The 23,445-nt window shown below is 30.9% G+C and overlaps 1 protein-coding gene across 1 annotated transcript in view; it reads right to left on the bottom strand.

Annotated features, from left to right (window-relative positions):
- LOC143062574 (uncharacterized) overlaps positions 1-22,905 on the bottom strand; it is a 74,121-nt gene extending 51,216 nt beyond the window's left edge. The window contains exons 1-6 of the mRNA XM_076234236.1: positions 22,818-22,905; positions 22,280-22,436; positions 20,292-20,340; positions 10,018-10,102; positions 8,483-8,647; positions 1,412-1,498 (exon numbers count right to left, since the gene is read on the bottom strand). Coding sequence (XP_076090351.1) covers positions 1,412-1,498; positions 8,483-8,647; positions 10,018-10,102; positions 20,292-20,340; positions 22,280-22,436; positions 22,818-22,890 — 616 coding nt within the window. The 5' untranslated portion in view covers positions 22,891-22,905. The remainder of the gene's footprint in view (positions 1-1,411; positions 1,499-8,482; positions 8,648-10,017; positions 10,103-20,291; positions 20,341-22,279; positions 22,437-22,817) is intronic.
- Positions 22,906-23,445: the final 540 nt, after the last annotated feature.

Raw genomic sequence — 23,445 nt, 5'->3', positions numbered from 1 at the left:
AAAAGACAACATGAGATCACCGTGCGTTTTTTTCCGGCTAAACTACAAAATAGCAAAATTCCATGTAGATTCCTTCAGAAAAAATCTAAACTTGTAAAAATATTAATATTTAGAAGTAATAATTTTATAAATATGTTCTTCTACATGCAAATTACATCTGTTATTTGCATTTCTATATCACATTTTGCTAATTTGATTGAAAATCTTGACCTTAAATTCTCTGTTTTTGACATTCCAAGATGGCGAAAGACACCCATACTATGTTAAGACGTACCAAAGTTCCTATCAATATTATATTTGATGGTAATTATCTACTGTAACAGTAAACCTTCATAAGGACAGCAGATGTCTTTTCCCCAAGAATTTCTACATTGTTTTAATTTTGAAAGTTTAATTCTTCCTTAGACTTTGCGAGTCTTTTGAATTAATATGTTATGCCTGATATTCAAAAACACCAACCGAACATTCAAAACTCGGGAATTTTTTTTTACAACAAATAGAAAACAACCATTGCTTATTCGACGATATTTAGATTTTGATTTTATTAAAAGAGGGACGAAAGATATCAAAGGGACAGTCAAGTTTGAATCAATCAAAAAAGTTGCTAAGTTCATAATCTTTACAATTTCATTAATATATAACTAAATTCATCATTACATGATATACAGTTTTAATGAAGAAAATTTCAAATATTTCAAAAATGTCCACTATAAAAACTGTTAGAACGATCAGTTATGATTGCACTAAAAATAGTTTCAAAATGAACATGAAAATTAGAAATAATACTTCATTCCATACAGTTTTCAACTTCTCGTTAAGTTAGATTTCATACTCATTATATCTCGTTGTGCACAATAATTATCGATATTTAAAACATATTGCAGTTAAATGATATTTCACTTCAGCACACTAATGGAATAATGTTATATTTGAATAACATTCCAATCCAGCATATGAAAAAAAAAATCAGATCAGATAAATAACAAACTTAATACTATAATATACCTTTCAAATCTTTGGAATAAACTTGTACAATAGCTTCAAAACTATAACTACATGTAACTGGTAAAATATTGTCACTCACTTAATTGTCAAGGCTTAATACTACCAAAACAAGAAAGTTATTACCCGTTTCGTCATACAATAGTACACAAAAAAGTAATTACTAAGTTATCCACTTCGGTAAGTTAAATTTATTCTTTTTTTTTATAAAGTTCACTCATCAGAGGCGCTTTTCTGGATTAACATCCGTCAGGAACGATCAGAGATGCGCATAAAAACCGAAACAGTTGAAAACCTTTACGAGCAACAGGACATACAATAGAGCCATTTATTTCTAAGGTCAGCTCTACCTAAAGAAGTTGAAACCTGAGTTTCTTAAAGAAGAAACTACTGCCCTGTGACCACTTACCAAAAATAAGTCTTTTCTGTGGTGTAGAAAACACTAGTGGTAACAACAGCAATAAAGCAAAAGCAAGTTTCATCTTCATGTATTTAGCTGAAAGAATATAACAATAGTAATTAAACATTAGAATCAAACCAAATACAGTGTATAATCCAAAAAGGTTGGTCCTATTGGAACTATATTGAAAGTTGTCCAAGGATGGCACACTCCCTGTAATGACCCTAAAGGTTAAATGCTGACGAGAGAATGTTTTAGGAAATAGTAATCACGATAAACAGGTATACAAAGTTATCACATCCCGTTTGTTATAGCAAGTTATTGGAACACAGGCTATAAAATTGTGTATTAAATTAATTTGAAATGTTTCGATGGGAATAAAAATCACTAGAACCTACCTCTATTCTGCGATGTCTATAAATGCTTGACCAAAATAGAAAAGCAATACATAACAAAATAGACTAGAACGCAGTATGAAATATCATTAAAAACTATAGTCCTCCATAGTCGGACCTTATTGAAGAATATTCATAAAGTGCAAAGAAATTGAAAACATCGTACATATATACAAAATTTATGACGATCTTTTATTCAAATGATGAAAACATATTTTGAACTAATTGAAGACGTGAGACGACAATTATAAGATAAACAAAGAATGGAGGAATAATAATATTTTTCCTTTCAACATAGTGGCATAACTCATCCCTTGATTCTTTCTGTTTCTTTTCCAAATGAGTGAATAAAAAATGATGTGCTATAACATTTTATATAAGAAAATATAAGTAACAAAAATTACAAATAATTGTCAAAGTAGTAATACATGCATGGGATAGTTTTAGGTGTATTTACAAAAATACAGTGAAAAGTTTGTCAAATTTGAGAAGCATAAAATGGGTTTTTTTTTCAATTGTTGGTACTGAAAATGGTATCAAAAGATTTCTTTTGAGTTTTAATAAATGCTATAAATGTTGAAATACATTTTCTCCAATGAAAAGTATATTTCAACTCAACAAAAATAGGCTAATAAATAAACTAAGTGTAACAAAATACATTGACAATACTTATGATTAGGTCTTACCTGCTTATAATGGAATGTGGTGTGAGACAGTATGAAGGCTTGGTTTGTCTTTTATAGTATTACCAACTTCTTAGTATTGATAACCTTTATAGCACGTTTGTACTTAAAATGTCATAACTAATAATCATACTGACATTCCACATTGCGACATTAGCTGTAAGCATGTAATCATTTTTTGCGTGTTTGGTTTCTTTTCTTTTCTTTCCACATGTATATATGGTGTTGTTTTTTTAATCTTCCAAAACAACAAATCAGACAAGAAGGCTCATATATTTATTTATTTTAATTTTAGTTCAATTTGTTATGACTTATACATTCACTGACTTTGGACAGACATGTGTATACGTTAATTGGGTATTTCTTGAATAGTCTATTTTACTTATAAGCATTTCGAAACTAAGGTTTTACCTGCCTCAGGCAAGGGTGACAGCAAATGACGATTGATAAACTGTGGGTTGCTAAACGTAATAAATAAGTAATATGGCATAGATTGTAGTATCTAACGTTTAAACAATGTCGGTTATCAGACCTAAAGCCCTTATTTAAGAAATAGCATTTTCGCAATAACGAAATTTGGATTGATGAACCATATGGTCTTAATGAATATTATATCGCGTAGTATAGCTCCTTGGCATCTTGGTATCTACAATATCTGTTACTTTAGTTTTTGTCGTAGTTCAAGTCGACAACAAACGCAACAATATCCATAATTTGAACCTTCTGTACTATCAAATACATGCCAATGAAGTTTTCTTATTGATTTGCTAGCATATCCAAAAACAGTAATGAATGGTTTGAAAGGCTACTAACTATGTCGTTTCTTATAAATCCTTGGCTTTCAAATACACACGTTTTTGTCTTTGAGCAGTCCTGATGAAGGTACTTTCGGACGCATGAATTTATTAAGATTGTTTTCATTTTTTTTTAATTTATTTGTTCAGCACAGCTTATCACATAAGCAACACGACGGGTGACACATGTGAAGCAGGATCTGCTAACCCGTCCGGAGCACCTGAGATCACCCCTAGTTTTTTGGTTGGGTTCGTGGGGTTTATTCTTTAGTTTTCTATGTTGTGTCATGTGTGCTGGTGTGTGTTTGTCTTTTTCATTTTTATCCATGGCGTTGTCAGTTAGTTTTAGATTTATGAGTTTGACTGTCCCTTTGGTATCTTTCGACCCTCTTTTTTAGCCCAGGCCCATTCAGAATGCGATTGAATCTTTTTTTCGCTTATATTGATATTTGGATGGAGAGTTGTCTCATTGGCACTCACACCACATCTTCCTATATCTATAAACAATAACAATCAGACTATAAATCCGAGAATAAATAAAACTATCTTCCGTATTGAAAAACAAATATAACAATCTCAAAATACTTTATGAAATATTACTGTTCTCGATGTAAAGCTGAATGTCACACATTAAACAAGACCATTTTTAACAATTTAGATGCTTATTAATTTGTAAAAGGTAAGAGTTGTCTTAACATTATTATTTGTACATTTATTCGGCAAGAAAAACGAGTTACCGAAAATATGTCATTTAGAATAAAGAATTTCTCGCATAAGGAATATACGGCAAAATTCAATACGCCATATTGTAAGGGACCTGGGATGGGTTTCAATATAATTATATCATTTGGGTGAGTCTCTGTAAAGGTTGCAGCAATAAACAATTTATATATATGTCTAGATGGTCAGCCATTGTGGACCAATTGTGCCTGCCTGTAACAGAGAAATATCTGCCCAGCCACAGGATAACTTCCCAAAACGCATAATCTTAATCTTATGAAGTTTAGTGCACCAGCACTTAGATGATTTCTCAGAAGGATCCATTTCTAGTCAGGAAACCAATCTTTGCTCATTTGGAAATTGTAAGTTGATTTAGCATTTACTGGAAATTCATATTTCACTAACTATAATGAATAATCCACAGGACTAAATATTTATTAGCACATAGATATAATAATATGGTACAATACATGAATAAGACATATTGTTCTTATATTGTTTCTATAACTAAGTCACCCTTGACTAAGCCTGGTGATGAAGCATGTATAATTTAGGGTAAGAACAATCTATAAGATTGTGATGACACATCCAAATTGGAAGTGGAACATTCAAACACCAAACAATTTGCACATTCATGTAACTAATTATTTCAGGCCTGAAATAACAGTTTATCCTTAGCAGAATCCTAATCAATGGTCCCTTGTTAAATATCAATGGTTACAAAAGATCGATGTGATGGGGAATAACTACAGGATTACATTATTAACACACTAGGGCAACTGGACAAGGTAGGAACTGACAGCCTTTTTTATTCTTGTTTCCCATTTAAATTCTGTGCGTTCATGTGTTTAAAAATGGTATAAAAATTATAATAAATATTCATGCCGCTACTGTGTTGTTATATCTTTCAAATAATTATAACTCTTCTTTTTGGAATTGTGTAGTTACCCGCCACGGCAGCTATTTACATATTATGAAAGCGGTGCTCCTTGTATAATAAATTTATATGTCCCGTCACATGTATTGGCCAACCGTAACAATGAAAACAAGAATGGTGGGCCAAGTTGAGCCGGTCAGTTGCCTGAACTTTCATGAATTTGGAGTTACATAAGAGTTAACAGCTTGCCCGGGTGTGGCGCTTTATTAGCTACGACTTTAAGGAAAGCGGGACTATAGGTTAGAACAGATACATTTAAGTAAAGAAAAGAAATATATATTCAATAAAGGTTAGCCGATTATAAAGTTGAATACATTGTAACTTGTATGCTGTGGATTCATTTATTTTCGTGGGTACCAATTTTCACGAATTGGAGAAATCTTGCATTTACGTTTACATTCATTCTTATTGACAATTTGTAAATCGTTGTGCATTGAAATTCGTGGTTCCCGGTATTTGTTATTTGGTATCCAACGAATAATAATGAATCCACAGTAGATACTTCATGATTTTTTGGAAACAATTTTTCTTGCAATTCCTCAAGCTATTTCGTTTGCAGTTCAGTAGTTATGCTTTAAGAATACTAGTACATGGTTGCAACGGTGCTTTTTTGTGTTTTTATTTGTGTTTTATTGTTTCCTCTATATTATTCTATATATTTTAGAACACTTTGCTTACAACCACGACATTTAATTGGAGATTCTTTTCATGATCTTCAATTGTCTTTAAAAATGAATTAGGAAGACGCTTTATAATCGTATCTTCAATAAACAGTGATCATACATTGAAGAACACTGCCTACATTCCGACCGTTATGAGATTAATAGCGTTGTATGTAATAATGAATACATAAATTGCACCACAACTGTATTTTGTATGAAACTGCAGGATATTTTGAATAACATCTTCATCAATTTATTTAACAAACAGAAATATCAGTTGATTGAATTCATTATTTACTATATTTGTTGCTTATAATCTCATTTCATTTTACCTACAGTATTAATCTAAATAATAGTCATTTGTTTCTTTCGTCAACAACGGGACATTCAGAACACAACATTGGAAAACAAAATGACACTTCAGTGGAAAAAATCGAAAACTACGAAAAAGATAAAACAAAAAAAATCCTTTCTAAAGGCTTAAGACTGACTAACATAATCCCTTATAAAACCCCAGTTTGATCTCTGGTATCTAGGAATAGTTATCAAAGGTACCAGATTTATAACTTAGTACGTCAGACGTGCCTTTCGTCTACATAATACTCATTAGTAACGCTCATATCAAAATATTTATAAAGCCAAACAAGTACAAAGTTGAAGAGCATTTAGGATCCAAAACTCCTAAAAGTTGTGCCAAATACGGCTAAGTTAATATATGCCTGAGATAAGAAAATACTTAGTTAAAAAAAGTTTTGTCAACAGGAAATTTATAAAAATGACCACATCATTGATATGCATGTCAACACCGAAGTGTTGACTACTGGGCTGGAAAAAGACGGGTGACCATATGGTGTTTTCCATGTATCATTAGTCCTTTAACTCCTAGAATATATGAAACATAAGGTGATAAGCCATCACGTAATGGCGGATTGTTAATTGATTATTTTCTAACCGTAAGACATCATTAAAATCGTAAACATTTGAAATGAAATTTCCTAATCTCAAACGAACATCAAAAAAAAAATTTGAACTAGAAAAAAACATTTTTTAAAAGGATGGACAAGACTGTTATCGGTTGAAACACAGATGTTGAAATTTAAAAAGCTAATATCATATCCCAACCCTAAACAAAGCTAAAACAAGGCCTCGTGTCAGTTGGTGTTCTGGAAGAGTAAACATACCCTCTCCTAAAATAAACTGAAATATTTTCTACGGTATGGGCTATCTTCATAGTTGAAGGTCGATCGATGACCTATAATTATTAATATATGGGTCATTTAGTCTTTTGTGAAATGTTAACTCATTGGCAATCATACCACATCATTTTATTTCTATATTATCAAGTCTATTCTTTTCATCCGATGCATGTAAGCAATTGTGTTATAACACTGTTATATGTTAAAAAAAAGATAAAAGAAAAACCTACTGCATAGTATTGTCATGGCAAGTAAGCCTTTTATGGTGAGTTAAAAAAAAGGCCAATTTTGGCAGTTATTCATTCAAATTTTACTCTTTGATCTATCATGTATCTGTTTAGTAGCTATACATTGTTTTACACTGACCATTAGTTTGCCCGTCAGTGATCAGTTGTCATCAAATGAAATTGAGCAAATTGTTTGTTGCTGTATATTGTCAAATAAATGTTATGCTTGTTGTTCGTATCACATTCCTTCCTTAAGGACTTGGAGTTACGTGTGATTTAAACTTTTCTTAATCCTTTTGCTATTGTCTTTCTTATTATAATTTTATAATCGAAAGATCATCTTCATTTAATATAAGCATTTAATACTTATAAAAAAAAACACGGTGCACTTAATCTTGTGGATTTTTTGTTGTTGCTTAACCACTAAGTATACATGGGCATATAGGCAGATGTGGTATGATAAAAGATTGAATAACACGTAGTCCACAAAACAATGGATGAACTTATGTTAATAATTCACAAAAAACAAGATACTATCAATCTTGTAGATTTATTTTTTTCTGTATCTAAACAGTAGTTGGGGGAACTGTTACATGTCCAAATCGGTGAACCAGACTCTGGAAACTGTTGATATAAAATAAAAGATAATTTGAATAAACAATATAGATAAATAAATATGTATACATATAATATATCTGGATTATAATATGTTCCCTTGAAGTACTGTTGATCTTAAGTAACGCTCATATTGAATTTTAGGAAAAAGAAAAAATGAATGTTGTTTTCAGATTATTTTGTATTCTTAAGCGACAGTATATTCACCAACAGCTATGGGAACCTTAGATAACGTCCAAGAGTAGCAAACACATTTTGATTGTTGTTTTCAAAACTGTATGCTGTCTTATTGTTTAATATTAAGGAACGTGTTCAATCTGCACCAAATCAGGCTATATTCGAACAATATATCAACGTTAAGTGTTACTTATACGTACTAGTATTTTGTTCTCCGACATATTGTATGGTCATGCTATTCTTTATATGTGTTATCAACGTTTCAGATTTTCATGTTAAAATATTTTGATTGTTCTGTAAGGATTTCAAATTTTGATATTAAAATGTTTGTATTTTCTATTCAAACTATTGGTCAAGAAGGTTAACTGATGTTTCAACAGTTTCACGTGCCGTTTATTAGATTTGATACTTTAAATTATGTCTTATAACTACATTCGATGAACAGAATGTTTGGAATAGTTTAACAAATTCTTGATAACAAACGACAAAGACAGAGAAATGTATAAGTGTACACCAAAATTTAGTTTATTTTTCACAAAAACGCTACACCCAGTTGCATTACAAACGTGAGGTGTCGAGAAATATATAACATTAATACATACTTTAAATGATAATATACAAATCATCTTAAATGATTATATACAAATCCTGTTAAATGTTAAAAAAAATAAAACCAATATACCTTTTACAAATCAGTGGGCATCCGAATTGTAGGAGATGATCTGCTTGGATGAGTGTGTGGCATTCAGCTTCACATGCTTGTTCAGTTGCATCAGTACCTACTGTACCTACTATCCCGTCTACTAATGTTTTCAGTTCATCAGTTTGGAATAACGTATCTAAAATAGAAAATAATCTGTCACAACTTTCTTAGCTACTTGTAATGATATGAACAATGTATATGGTTTTATCGATTAGTGAACCGAAAATTATTCTTTATTAGAAAACATTTACTAGACTTGTTTTTGTGACGTTGAGTTGTTGTATCACGGTTATTTACACATTCTGTTGGGAAGAATGTGGAGGGGGTGTCAAACAAATTATACATATAAACTTCTTAAGGTGGTATGGGAGTCTTAATTGAAAATGATAAAATTTGTTCATACTTTTCCATAACATAGTATATATTGATTAATGTTCAAAAATATAATTAAAATGATATTTTCTCAAGCTACAGGTTGTGACAAAATGACAGGTTTGTTTGTATTATAAAAGATCAAACATCATTATGTGATTAGAAGCTAAGCCAAATGATAGAATTGTAAAATGAAATACGAGAAGATAGCTTTTAGAAAATGCTTTAAGAATATCAAAAGAAAAGATGAGATCACCGTGCGTTTGTTTCGGCTAAAATACAAAATAGCAAAATTCCTACAGAAAATGCACAATTGGAGAGCTACCTCCTCTTAAAATGTCAATTTAAAATCATTAAAAATCAAACAAAAATAATCTACGCTTGTAAAATATTAATATTTAGAAGTTATAATCTTATAAATTTGTTCTTCTACATGCAAATCACATCTGTTATTTGCATTTTATATCACATTTTGCTAATTTGATTGAACATCTTGACCTAAGATTCTCTGTTTTTTACAATTCAAGATGGCGAAAGACACCCATACCACGTTAAGACGTACCGAAGGTCTTATCAATATTATATTTGATGGATATTTATCTACTGTAACAGATATCTTTTTACCAAGAATTTCAACATTATTGGTAGAGCCCTTGATTTAGATTTGAAAGTTTAATTCTTCATTAGACTTTGCGAGTCTTTTGAATGTTATTGATATGTTTTTACTGATATTCAAAAATACCAACAGAACATTCAAAAAATTGACAACAAATAGAAAACAACCGTTGCTTATTCGACGATATTCAATTTTTTATATAAGTTATATTTACGATAAAGTTTGAATCAAGCAAAAAAGATGCTTAGTTCATAAGCTTTAAAATTTCATTAATATATAACTAAATTCATCCTTACATGATATATAGTTGTAACAAAAAAAAGTTCACTCATCAGAAGCGCTTTTCTGGATATACATCCGTCAGGAACGATTAAAGATGCATAAAAAAACGAAACATTTGAAAACTTTTTTGAGCAACAGGACATACAATAGAACCATTTATTTCTATGGTCAGCTCTACCTAAAAAGTTGAAACCTGAGTTTCTTAGAGAAGAAAACACTGCCTTATGAGCACTTACCGAAAATCAGTCTTTTCTGTGGTGTAGAAAATACTACTGGTAACAATACCAATAAAACTAAAGCAAGTTTCATCTTCAAGGTTTTGTTTTACTGAAAATAGATATCAATTATTTAATTAAACTGCAACTTCTTAAAAACCAAATACAGTATATAATCTGGAAATGTCAGTATCATATATATTGAAACCAAATATAAAACTATCCAATAATTTTTGTTTCTTTGAATTGACCCTTTAGATTTTAGGTTTACATACAACGTTTTCGCAAATAGAAATAAAGATTAAAAAAAATAGGGGAAAATTTACGTGCTACCATTATCATTCACTTTTTAATACAACAAGTGTTGGAAACAGCAGGCTGTATGAGTTTTGACTAAAATAATTTGACAATATTCTATGGTAATAAATTTCCTTACGGATCAACAATATTTTCCGTATAACTATAAACAGGTGGATAAAACAAAGCAAAAAGATACGCTACTGAACAGATTACGTGCAGTACATAGCATTAGCATCTATGAATTATAGTCATCATTAGTCGGGCAATATTTAAAAATACCATCGAATAGATCCTGCTCAGAAAACAACAGTTTAAGACATAAACGAGGAAAGTATACCGTGGCGACAATTTAAAACTAAGAATGGGGGAATGATAATATTTTGTCTTAGTGGCATAATCGTCCATGTATTCTTTCCCTTTTTTAATTGGTGAATAAAACAGAATGTGTAACTGCATTGTAATAGGAAAGATTTTCAAATTTACAAAACTTTACAAAACAATAATTGAAGGAGTGATATATGCATCGGATTGAAAGATATCTTTATATACACTTACACTATTAAACGTTTTTTTTAAATATGAAAAGGATAGAACGGATTTGTATTGTTACTTATATATGGTATCATTAAAATCATCATAGATACCAGGATTGAAATTTGGTATTTACGCCAGATGTGCGTTTCGTCTACAAAAGACTCATCATCGAATAAAAAGAACTTTAAAAGGTCAAATAAAGTACGTATTTGAAGAACATTGAAGACCACAAATTCGTTAAAGTATTGCCAAATACGGTTAGGGTATTCAATTCCTGAGGTAGAACACCCTTAGTATTTCAAAATTTAAAGTTTTGTAAACGGTTAATTTATAATTATGACCATATCTTTGATAATTCATGTCAGCACAGAAGTATTTCTTTGGTTTTTTGATGAATGTACTAAATGTTGCGATATTTTTGATTCAATAAAAATTGATTTCACTAGTCAGGTATGTTTCATCTCATTAAAATATCCAAACCAATAAATGAAGTGAGACTTACTGCTCTTATTTGATAATATCTTAATTGACGATAATTATGAAAACGTCTTACCTGATTGTAATAGAATGTTGTGTGAGATAGTTTGGACGCTTTAAACGTCCTTTATAGTATCATGAAATCTCTAACTATTGATAACCTTTATAGACGAGGCACGTTTGAACTTGAATGTGACAACTGATAATCCCATAGAAATTCTACTTTGTGACATAGGCTGTAATCATGTAATTATTTTTCTTTGTTTAGTTTTTCCTTTCCACAGTAGAATCTGCTCTTGTTTTGGAACATCACACAAAACAAATCAGAAAAGAAAATTCGTGAAAATTGGTTAATTGAGTCCAACATCTACCTCTGGCCGACAGTTTTTTCATTTGACCGGAATGAAATGAAAATATTTCTCTGAACTTAAAGTATGTTTGACAGCATGACTTCATTCAAAAATAACTCTTTATATAAGAATAAACTACAATATATCCTTGAAAACATTCAATGACTTTTGATCGGCAGATGTATAAAACTATTGGGTATTTCGTTTAAAAACATCCGTTTATAAATAAATAAACATTTTAGAACCTAAGGTTTCGACGTTCTCAGGCAAAATTGACCTCAGTTGGATTTGACTTTTATCTTATGTTCTTTTTTTGGAAGACAGTAGTTCAACTATTTGTTTCTTTTGCATCATTTGCTTTCAAATATTTGGCTTGAGCTTTCACACTAAAGGTAAATCTAGAAAAATGCGTCGGACGCATGAAATTTATAATAGGTTGTTTTCAATGTTTACATCACTGGGTCCATACCACTGCTGATCAACTTTCAGTCGCCGTGGGTATCATCATGATCATATACTAGTACTCAGTAAGGAATACTTCAGTAGTGACATGATTGATAACAAACTGTCCGTTTATAAATTGATAAATTATCTTAAGGGATTTTGCTATTGACATAACGGAACATTTTAATCATATAGCCCTTATAACTGTTTGATTCCCATACATCAGAGCTTTATGTATTCTGTTTTAGGTGTTGCTGATGAAGGTAAATCCAGAAAAGCGCGTCGAAATTAATAAACAATTTCAGACATGTCCATGATCCTATGAGACATAGGTATTTCATAAACAAATGATGATAGCGTCAATTTTATCATTTTGAAGCCATAGTTTAATGTTTATTATGTAAGCAGCAAATCTCTTTAAATTATTTACTTATAGCTGTTTTATAAGAACGAAAAATTCATTTTTATCCTTACGCTTGGGGATGTATACTCCATATGCACTCTTGATGTAATGTTGCTACATAGAAATGAAAAGTTCCCTTTTATAAGTTAGAAACACTTCTTTTGTGCAGGTATTCCATCAAACGTTATAAAACAAGCAAAACTGTGCCAATAGAATTATAACGGATATATTTTATAAAACGACGGGACTCTCATCTGTACCTCAACTTTAAATCCTGACACCCAACATACACAATTTAAATCTGGAGTATAATTTCTGTGGTACTGTAGAATTTTACAAATTCAGGCTGACAAACTCGAAAAAACATATACCATCTACCAATGTGCAACCTAAACAACAGTTTACAACGAAAGATAAAAAATATAACATATATAAAAGAGGGACGAAAGATACTAGAGGGACAGTCAAACTCATAAATCGAAAATAAACTGCCAACGCCATGGCTAAAAATGAAAAATACACAAACAGACAAACAATAGTGCACACGACACAACATAGAAAACTAAAGAGTAAACAACACTAATCCCACCAAAAACTAGGGGTGATCTCAGGTGCTCCGGAAGGGTAAGAAGATCCTGTTCCACATGTGACACCCGTCGTGTTGCTTATGTAATAACAAATCCGGTAAATAGTCTAATTCGGTAGGTCACATTCATGAAAGGAAAGGGGATTGTAGTTCCGACGTCAGGAACATATCTGATATAATTTGTGAAACGCTTATTCCATAACGGTCAACCAACTCGTGATGACGTCCGTGAAATTTACGAAGGGATGATTTCAACTTCACCATTTGGAACTCTTGTTTTATTAGCTTCCTTTTGAGCAGCAACCCTCTATCAAGAAAATCATGATAGGAAATGCAAGCACGGGAATACCGTATCAATTGGGAGATATCTACCCCGTATGAGGTGCTGCTGGAATGTTGCTACTAAGAAATGGAATGTTCACAATTGGAAAGCTGAAATCATCTCTTTTGTCGTAAAGTTTTGTTTTCAACCGACCCTCATTGTCAATTTCTAGATGTAAGTCAAGATGTGAGGCCGAATTAACTGTATCTATAGTATATTTTATTTCCAGTTCGATGGAATAGATGCGTTCCACATGGTCACCAAATTTTGAATTATTTAGTAAAAGAACATCATCTATATAGCGGAACGTAGAGTTAAAGGATGTCGTTAACTTCTTATCTGTCTTCCTAAGAGGTTCCTGTATGAAGTCAACCTCATAATAATAAAGAAACAAGTCGGCAAGGAGAGGGGCACAATTTGTTCCCATTGGAATGCCGACGTGTTGAAAAACACGTCCTTCTTTAGAACGTAACAAATATGTTGTCAATCAAGAAATCAAGCATCTTGATAATGTCAGTTTCAGTGAATTTTTTGTTTGAATCAGAGTGATCCTTTACAAAGTAGCTTTTATCCCTCCCTAAGACAAGATACTTGTATCTACGTTGGCCATTCTTTTTTATGAAACAAAGCAATACCAACTCTTTCAATTTGTCTTTTAGTTTGGAATGTGAAATACTTGTGTAAAGAGTAGAAAAGTCAAATGTTTTAATACTATTACAAGATAAAAGAGAGTTAGATTGTATGTACTCTAAAAGATCTTTGGGATTTTTAAGCATCTTGATAATGTCAGTTTCAGTGATTTTTTTGTTTGAATCAGAGTGATCCTTTACAAAGTAGATTCACGCCACCTCTTGAATAGGCAGTTTCACAATAACTTTGAAGCCCGTCTTCTAACTAGATTCCAGAGAAAAAAAGTAGCATTGCGCCAAAGGACCATTATTCAAGAAGCAAAGACCAAAAAAAAATAAAACCAAGTCTTTATTTTAATTCGGCACTAAGAAGAACTGAAGGTTTCATATTTTCTAAAGCTGAGGATGTCACTTATTTAAATGACAACTAGAACACACCCGCGAAATCGCGGGCATTCAGTGCGTGGTTGAAAGTATGTAAAGTGTTTTTCTATTCATTACAGTGTGAAAATATGTTTAGTATATTATGAACATGCAAGTCAAGAGCCTGTAAATATTGGTTGGCGTTTGTTTACGTGTAACATATTTTTTTTTTCGTTCATATTTTTTTTACAGAGATAAGGCCGTTAGTTTTCTTGTTAGAATTGTTTTACATTGTCATTTAGGGGCCTTTTATAGCTGACTATGGGGTATGGGCTTTGCTCATTGTTGAAGGCCGTATGGTGACCTATAGTTGTTAATTGCTGTGTCATTTTTGTCTCTTGTGGAGAGCTGTCTCTTTGGCAAACATACCACATCTTCTTTTATTGAATCAATAATTTTTTGTAAAAGATTTAAGGAATTTCAGAAAAGATATCAAAAGTCATAGGTACTTTTCCTAGCCCATCTCCTCCTTTTTTCCCAAAAAATTCTCCTTTGGTTTCTATTATTTTTTAATAACACATGGATAATTTTAGCGCTTATCTGTATAGTATGTACATTCATTACTATAAATAAAGTGTATTTGTGTTTTACTTTCAATTCTCACTTTACTAATCCATCCACGGACCAGCGGTCATTGATATACTATACAGGCTCTCTCAATTAATAAACTCTGTGACCGCCGCGGACAGTTAACTTGAAAATGATATCAGATAGAAAATACTCTTTATTCGTATTTAATATGTATGTTCAAAGTATAAAGAAAACGCAAACCGGAAGTCTAATCTGACTTAAAATTTCGTCCAATGTCGGAAATAATATCCGGACGCTTTTTTTCTCGTTTTTCTACCAAAATAACTGAATAATCATATGAATGAATGACAAATGCGACTATGCTATGTACCTATAGGACATAGAGGCATGATGATTAATTTATTGTGGAAAGAAGAGAAGCGACACACAAAATGAGGTCTTCTCGTTTAATAGTATAGATATTAGCTGTTACATTGAGTCAACGAACGGATAAAAGTGCAAACCAGTTCAGCATTACACGAAGTTTAAGGTTTTGATACAACAGTATACACACAACAAATCAATCAATTTATACTTGGAAATTATGTCAAAAGATTAAACAGGGTGTGTTCAAGATGTGTTTACACAGACATCGATTTTATAATAAAGCTTTTGTTAATAAATTCAAATGTTAATGGAACAAAGATAATGTGGTATTCAAAAAACTTGATGCATATAGGCATCCAGCAGGAAACAAGATATGAAAGGGAAGTTGTAGAAATAGATACTCCAAATCCATAAAAGGAAAAAGGGACTTTATACATGATCACAACGACAACTTGATTATAGACCTCTGCCGTAAAAAGTGGATGAAAATAGTAAACCACCCCACCATCTACACCTAAAAGACCAGGACCTTTTGTACAACATAGATGTGTTTCTTATGATGATCAAGAATTACAGTGTGCCAAATAACACTGATATATCTATATGTATTGCTGGGCGATATTTATTTCACAACCGCAATAAATTATTTACAAAGCTTTTACATAAAGGTCTAAGATTTTGATTTCGTGCATAGGTCAAGAAGCTGTTCTTTCATGATCTTTTTGGAATAATTGTTCTTCAATATTAGATACTTCACGATTTCAATTTTTAGAATTATGATCTGCCCTATTTGCTGGATAACCAAATAGAGTATGGGTTAGATTTTTTGTTCGTCTAGCATAAAAACCATAGAGCTGTACGTGTGCTTGGCTGTCTGAGATGTTTAAAGACACAATGGTGGACACCAGACTCTTTGCACAAGTTGAATTCTTGCCTCAACTGTTTAAAAGTTCCGTTGGTGATCTGTTTCTAGTCAAAATCTCTCGCTCTATTTGCAATACAGTTATGCATTCTCTTCTGCCGAGTCCACCTTCCTTGCAGAACTTACTTATTGTATGATTTTTACTGTGTTCCCGGCATAAACATAATACGAAATAGTTTCCATTGGACTTAAACCAAGCTTAAATTAATCTATAAATTTTGCAGTAAAATGCACGTAATCATAAAGCATAAGCAGAGGTTATTTTCCATAGGAATAAATTTTGAAACGTTAGAAGAAAAATGTTTCCGAGGGGGTCCAAAACTATATGGCTCAACAGGGTATAGGAATGTGATCAGAAAAGATTTTTTGATGAATTTATTTTACGTACACAACACCTGAATGTATACTGAAATATAGAGGCTGATGAGTATGAGAAAATATTTATGTTCTTAATGATTGAACATATGATGAAGGTAACTAAATATGTGAAATATAAATGTTAATTCTAATGAGAAAATATCATTTAAAGGTAAAATATGCATACCAGTAATTGTGGATAATTCAAAAATAATATCTTCAAGATTGGGAACATTTCTTTTCAATATTCACGATACCTGTTCTTATAATAATTGTAAATACCAATTTTCCAATCCGGCATTAGTTATGGATAGAATATAGTAATATTTTGGGGTCGAAAAAGATATTACATAATATTTTTTCCAATCGAAATATATATTATATAATATTTTTTTGCCCAATCGGAATATATATTACATAATATTTTTTCCAATCGGGATAATTATTACATAAGATTTTTTCCTTTTTTTCATTTTAATGAGTGATATGTCAAAGTGATAAGTGATAAAAGTCCAAATAATACCAGTCATAAGATAAAATTTCTACCCTAATGTTTATTCCAAAGATAATTTATTATGTAATAAAACATCCTATTGGAATTTGTTTTATGTGATAAAAATTCTGAGGCATCAGTCATTTTATTATGCTGATGGAATAAATATCACATAACAAAAATTCCAATTGAAACTTTTGTTACATAATAAATTATCTTTGGAATAAATATTATGACGGAACTTATATTCTGTGACAACCGAATATTTGCCAAAATAACTCTCTACTAATCACTACCGTGCCCTATAATTTTGATCCAATCAATAAGTCGACCAAAAGTCGTATAATCCACCAAAACATGCAAAAGGGAGGTTGACAATTGTGTGGTTCAAAATATATATATTTTCTGGAAACAAAACTTTTTCAATAATTTAGGTAAAATATAGTCACTGTGGTCTTATGTTCAACCGAAACAAACATTAATAGGGCAATTATCAAGGTTAGTTTGGTGCACGTTAAACCCAAAATGTTGCTCCTTTTTGTATTACTCAACCAAGTTTAGTAAAGATTGATATTTTTAATTTTATAAAGTAGAATAACAAAAATACCATAATCCAAGGAAAACTCAAAACGGAAAGTCCTTTATCAAATGGCAAAATAAATAGCGCAAACACATCAAACGAATGGGAAACAACTATCATATATCTGAATTGGAACGGGCATTTCCTTATGTAGACAATGATGGATTAAACCATGTTTTATAGCTAGCTGAACCGCTCACGTGTATGCAAAGAAATCAATTACATTTACATCAATGTATGAGCAAAACAAACAGATAAAAATGTAAAACTTTGGGAACTGCAGTCAACATTGTGGTATAATCGTAATCACTATAAAAACAAAAAAAAACTATTTCAACAAAGAAATACAAAAGGGAATATAAACCCTGTAAAGACAAATCGTATAAGGAAAATAAAAGACAATAATACAAAAAAGTCCATAGCACAATAACATCAAGGCGGGATGCATGAATACTGAGCTAAGCTAAAAGTATATTACCAAAAATAGACTAAAGAGTTAAGTTTGAAATATACAAAGGCAAAAAAAACCTATAACACGTAGTAATAAACAACTTCAGTACCTAACAGCTATACTTCACGACCATCATGTATTAGTTGTGAACGGGATCTTCATCGATATCGTCTTGGTATCTTCCGATGAACTGTTTTAGACAAAGGTCAATACGTTCTTTTATATAACCTCGATTTAACATTTCCTTGTTCGAAAAACTAATCTTAGGCCTATATTTCTATTTTCTTAGGCCAAAAAAACAAAGAAAAAAGAGCATCCCATGCAACTGTTATGGTGTTTTTACTCGGAAGAAGACTGTGATACATTAATCAATAATTAACAAGCCGTAAACTTACCTTTGATCGTTATTCAAGAGTTCTTTGAAAACGTGATGGTGTGAGATAAACAATCAATTGTTAAATGAACCTATATTTTTCTTTAATTTATAAATAAACATAGTTTTGTACAAGTAATTTGAAGACCATTATTGTGTTAACAAATTATCGGACAAGTCATTACATCAAAATTACGAAACCCAAAGGAACTATTGATACAAATTTCTCGTGAGGTAGGACATTCTTTAACATATTGGTGTTGTTATTGTCATGTTTTATCTGATACATGAACACATATACAGAAGCAATAATTACTATTCTGATATGGGTTTTGTAAAACGGTGAACAGAATTCATTGTTCAATTAGCCATCACAAAAACGGAGCGATACACACTCCCAGGGATACAGTTATATTTCATAGTCATAAAGTTTGATGTCTTCGATAATAGGTAAGATGTCATCATATGAAAATAATAACAAAAGTTCAGCATCCTAATTTTCCAAGAACAAAACAATATTTTGCACAAAATATTAGAGATTTATTGGAGTATTCGAGTAATTGCAAGTATCATGACCGAGAACTCGAGTATTAAATTTCAGATCTTTTGACATCCCTCGATATAACAAAACTCATCTTTATCTAATAAGAAAATCAAAAAATATAACTAAGATTTTCAATTGAAATTGATTTTTACAATGAGTGATAAATAAAAATGAGAGAATTATTTCATTATGCAATACACACATAACCTGATAATACAAATCTGAAAATAAGAATGTATTTATCAGAAAATCAAGAAAACACAAATTTGGAAGACAACCTTTTGAAATTATATAGAAATAATAAAGGTTGCCATATTTCCTTTAAAACTAAAAAAAAAAAATAGGCAGCTCATGTTCGTTGTTTGCAAGGCATATCTTATAAATTTGACCATTAATAAAAAAAAAACATCAGTACCATACCGGTGTTCAATAGTCAACACTCTAAAGATAGAAAACAAACTAAACCCAACATTACTGATCGTCAAAAGTACTCATATGTTCCCTTGTCAATCTGTAAAGTAATTGTAGAAAGTCAAAATAATAGGCATTTATATAGATGGACGACTTTGGTCTTTGTTATACCAAGGAATTAATTGAAATTCCCATAAAAGTTTAACAAAAGAAAGGCAAATCTCTTTACTTTAAAAGTGAGGCATAAGATAGTAAAAGGTTATTCAAATTATATAGTCGGAAACAAACTGGCTTTAATTGTCGACCAATTAGTATAAGGTTTTCTCATTGTTGGAGTCCGCATGGTTGCCTGTTGTTGTTTAATTTCACTTCATTTGAACTTTGGTGTAAAGTTGTCTCTTTGGCGGTCATACCAAATCTCCTTATTTTTATATTGACAATACTATTGCTTGTGACATAGAGATCAACCACGAAAATGTTTAAGGGTGGAACAAAACATTTAAGCTTGTGCACATGATGTATAATTGTAATAAGCTAAATATTTTTTATATTGTCTATGGAAAATGGTCTTTGAAAAAAGACGAGAGGAAAATAATACCAAAGGAGCAACAAAAAACAACAGCAAAACGCCGTGACCAATAGAAAAAGACGGCAAGACAAAAACGGGGTATTTTACACAAAGAAACAAAATTTTGAGCAACACGTAGAGTACAATACTCTGGATGAACTTATGTAAAATTATTCATAAAAAAAACACAATATGTTGTAAATCTTATAGATTTATTTTCAGTATTTAAACAGTTGGTGCAGCTGTGGCATGTCCAAAACGGTGAGCCAGACTCTGTAAACTGTAAATATAAAGCAATTAATGTTTTGATGAACAAAACAAAACAAAATATAATATATTTAGTTTATATTATTTTCCGTTGAAAGTGTGTGGATCATATGTTACTCTTATATTTATTTTTAAGTAAAGGAAAACTGAGTGTTTTTTTTTTTATTATTCTCTTTGCTTTCTCACGTGGCAGTATTCAACCAACAGCTGTGGGAAAATAAGGTAGCTGTAGTAGCAAGCACACTTTGACCTTGCTTGTCATATCATATTCCGTTTAACTTTCATTGTAAAAGTAAGTGGGTAACATGTTGGTATGATTATATTGACATACATCATATGGTATATAATTGTTTGGTTTTGTTTGCTCGTCTTTTTTTCTGCGAAGATGTGTGTAAGTTGTTTGTGTGGTACATTGTTCCGTTTACGATTTTTGGTAATTCGTGTAATTCATTCTATATAATATCAACTATTCAGCCTTTAATTGTAAGTAAATGTACCATATTGTTTTCTTCTAAGAAGCATGTTACTTTAGCTTGATATTCATGACATGCTCAACTTGTTAATAAATAAAATTGTTAGCATGCTAATAAAAGGATATGATAAATTTCCCTTGAGTCTTAATGATTCATATAGAGTAGGTCTTAACAGATTCTGTCTGTTCTATTTTGGACTTGTTTTAAATTTTCTTAATTAAACAATGTATATATTTTGTATTCCAAACTATTGGATTAGGATATATGGCTTTCCAGAAATATCTATAGTACATATAACACTTGATGTTATTCATTTAAACTATGTCTTGTACTTTCATGTGCTGAAAAGTATTTAAAGTTTTCCGTAGTTTAAATTCTATTTATCTCAAACAACAAGTACAAAGATAAACGACAATATATATATGAAAAAAAATATCTTAGTGTATTACTCGATTTATTTTACTTGACTTGGCTTAGTTTAAACGGTTCGCTCATAATAGACCAGTCCATCTATAGATAGGTGTTTCGGGATAAACTCATCAATGAAGTGTCCAGTTATGGTCATTGATCCGGTAAAAAAAATTAACCACTGTACGTGTATTCGAAAAGTAAATAGTGAGACACAGAAGTTCATTTAATTGTTAAACGGAGTTTTAAAACATGTTATAATTGTCACATTTCGGAAATTGTGGATATAAAAGTATTACTGTGACGACGACAGTTGCAAAATATGCATATTTCGTATTTCTATAACGTTTACACTCTCTCTCTTTCTTTTTGTTTGTTCTATTTGTTTACCTTGTAGACTATTTCTTTTGAATGAGAGGAAAGTATTCGCGTACGCTCGGCCATGATTCGTAATACAGAATGATTTACAAGAACTAAAAGAAGTGCTTAAATAGTAAATCTAAGAAGCGACAAAACATTCACGCGTAAATCGAGAAGTTATTTGATCTAAAGCTAGTGTAATGATTATATTCAAGGAAGGACAAATAGGATGTAAATATCTGTTTTTTTAATATATATATTGTTTTTATAATATTTATCTTTCAATTAGAAATATTTAAACAAAATAATACAATATCTGACATTGTAAAATACTTAAATACACATATAAATATTCTTTTATTTTAAAATTATTCTATTCCTCCCATATCATACACTCATTATTTGGTAAATTCGTTTGGTGAGACTAGTAGGTGATTCGAAATCAATAGTAATTATAACGGCAATCATCCTTATCACACACATCTTCAAGATTGTCCTTTTGCAAATTAAAACGTCAGCTCCACCCGATCAGTTGAAATAACATTGGTAATACTATGACAAATTTTTAAATCATTAGAAATACATACATGTCAGATTCATTGAAAGCTTGAATAGACAAGAAATATTGAAAATTTAACATCTGTTATTAAACATGAAAATAAACAACCTATTCGATATTGGTTAGTGTTGATAAACGCAGAATATGCTTACCTTTTACAAACCAATGGACATCCGAATTGAAGGAGATGATCTGCTTGGATGAGTGTGTGGCATTCAGTTTCACATTGTTGTTCGGTGGCATCAGTACCTAATGTTCCTACAATCCCATCTACTAAAGTTTTCAGTTCACCAGTTTGGAATAACGTATCTAAAATAGAAAATAAATTATGTCACTACTTTCTTAGACTAATGTTTTTAAATCATCGGTTTCGAATAGAGTATATGAAAACCAGTTTATCAAAACCATCAAAGGTTTTATATCTAATATGTATACTATTATATATAACTTGTGTTGAATCGACAGTTTTCATGTGAATACAAATAGTTGTATTTTTTTTCTGTCAATGTTATTTTCAAATCTTTGAAAGTGTTAGAAATTTCTATCTTTTACTCTGAGTTATCAGTTTTCCCAATATGTTTCGGTATGTTAAACTGCTTGCAGTTAGAATATTCAACTGTTATAACGGGTTTTATAATTTTAAATAAAATGTGTTTGTTAAAAAAAATTCACAGCGCGGTCAGCACTCACCAAAAACAAGTCTTTTCTGTGGCATAGAAAATACAACTGGTAGCACCAACAATAGAGCAAAAGCAAGTTTCATCTTGACAGTGTTGTTTTTTTCTGAAAGTAAATAGCAATAGTTTATTGAAAGGGATGTTTTTCTTAAAATCAAACAAAATACATTGTATAATCCATAATTGTCTTAATCGTCTACATGGAACTACATTTGATGTATTAGTATATCATTTTTCATACATCAAAAGGTTTCATTGGGGATTTAAAGGCAATCAATTATTGTTCTTACAAACACTGATAAATGGAAATATTTTATGAATGACACGTTCAACGGTATCGAGACATTTTTGGGTGGAAAACATTTTTAATATCGAGATATCCAGGTTCAATAAAAAAAATATGCATACAGAATTCAAGTATGTTTCAGCTTAACAAAACAACCTCCCAAAAGACTGAATGTAGTATAAGATGATATTAACCACTCTTATTTTAGCGACTTTAAATGAATGCGAAGCTACATTGGTAACAATTTAGATAATGTCTTACCTGCTTGCAAGGAAATGTGTTAGAGACAGTTTGTAAGCATTCTGTCTTATATAGTCTCAAATAACCTCTTATCACCCATAACCTTAATACACTT

Source organism: Mytilus galloprovincialis, chromosome 2, assembly GCF_965363235.1.
Source record: "Mytilus galloprovincialis chromosome 2, xbMytGall1.hap1.1, whole genome shotgun sequence".
Classification (NCBI taxonomy): Eukaryota; Metazoa; Mollusca; class Bivalvia; order Mytilida; family Mytilidae; genus Mytilus; species Mytilus galloprovincialis.
The sequence above is the reverse complement of the archived record's forward strand: the minus strand, read 5'-3'. Positions and strand labels throughout refer to the sequence as shown.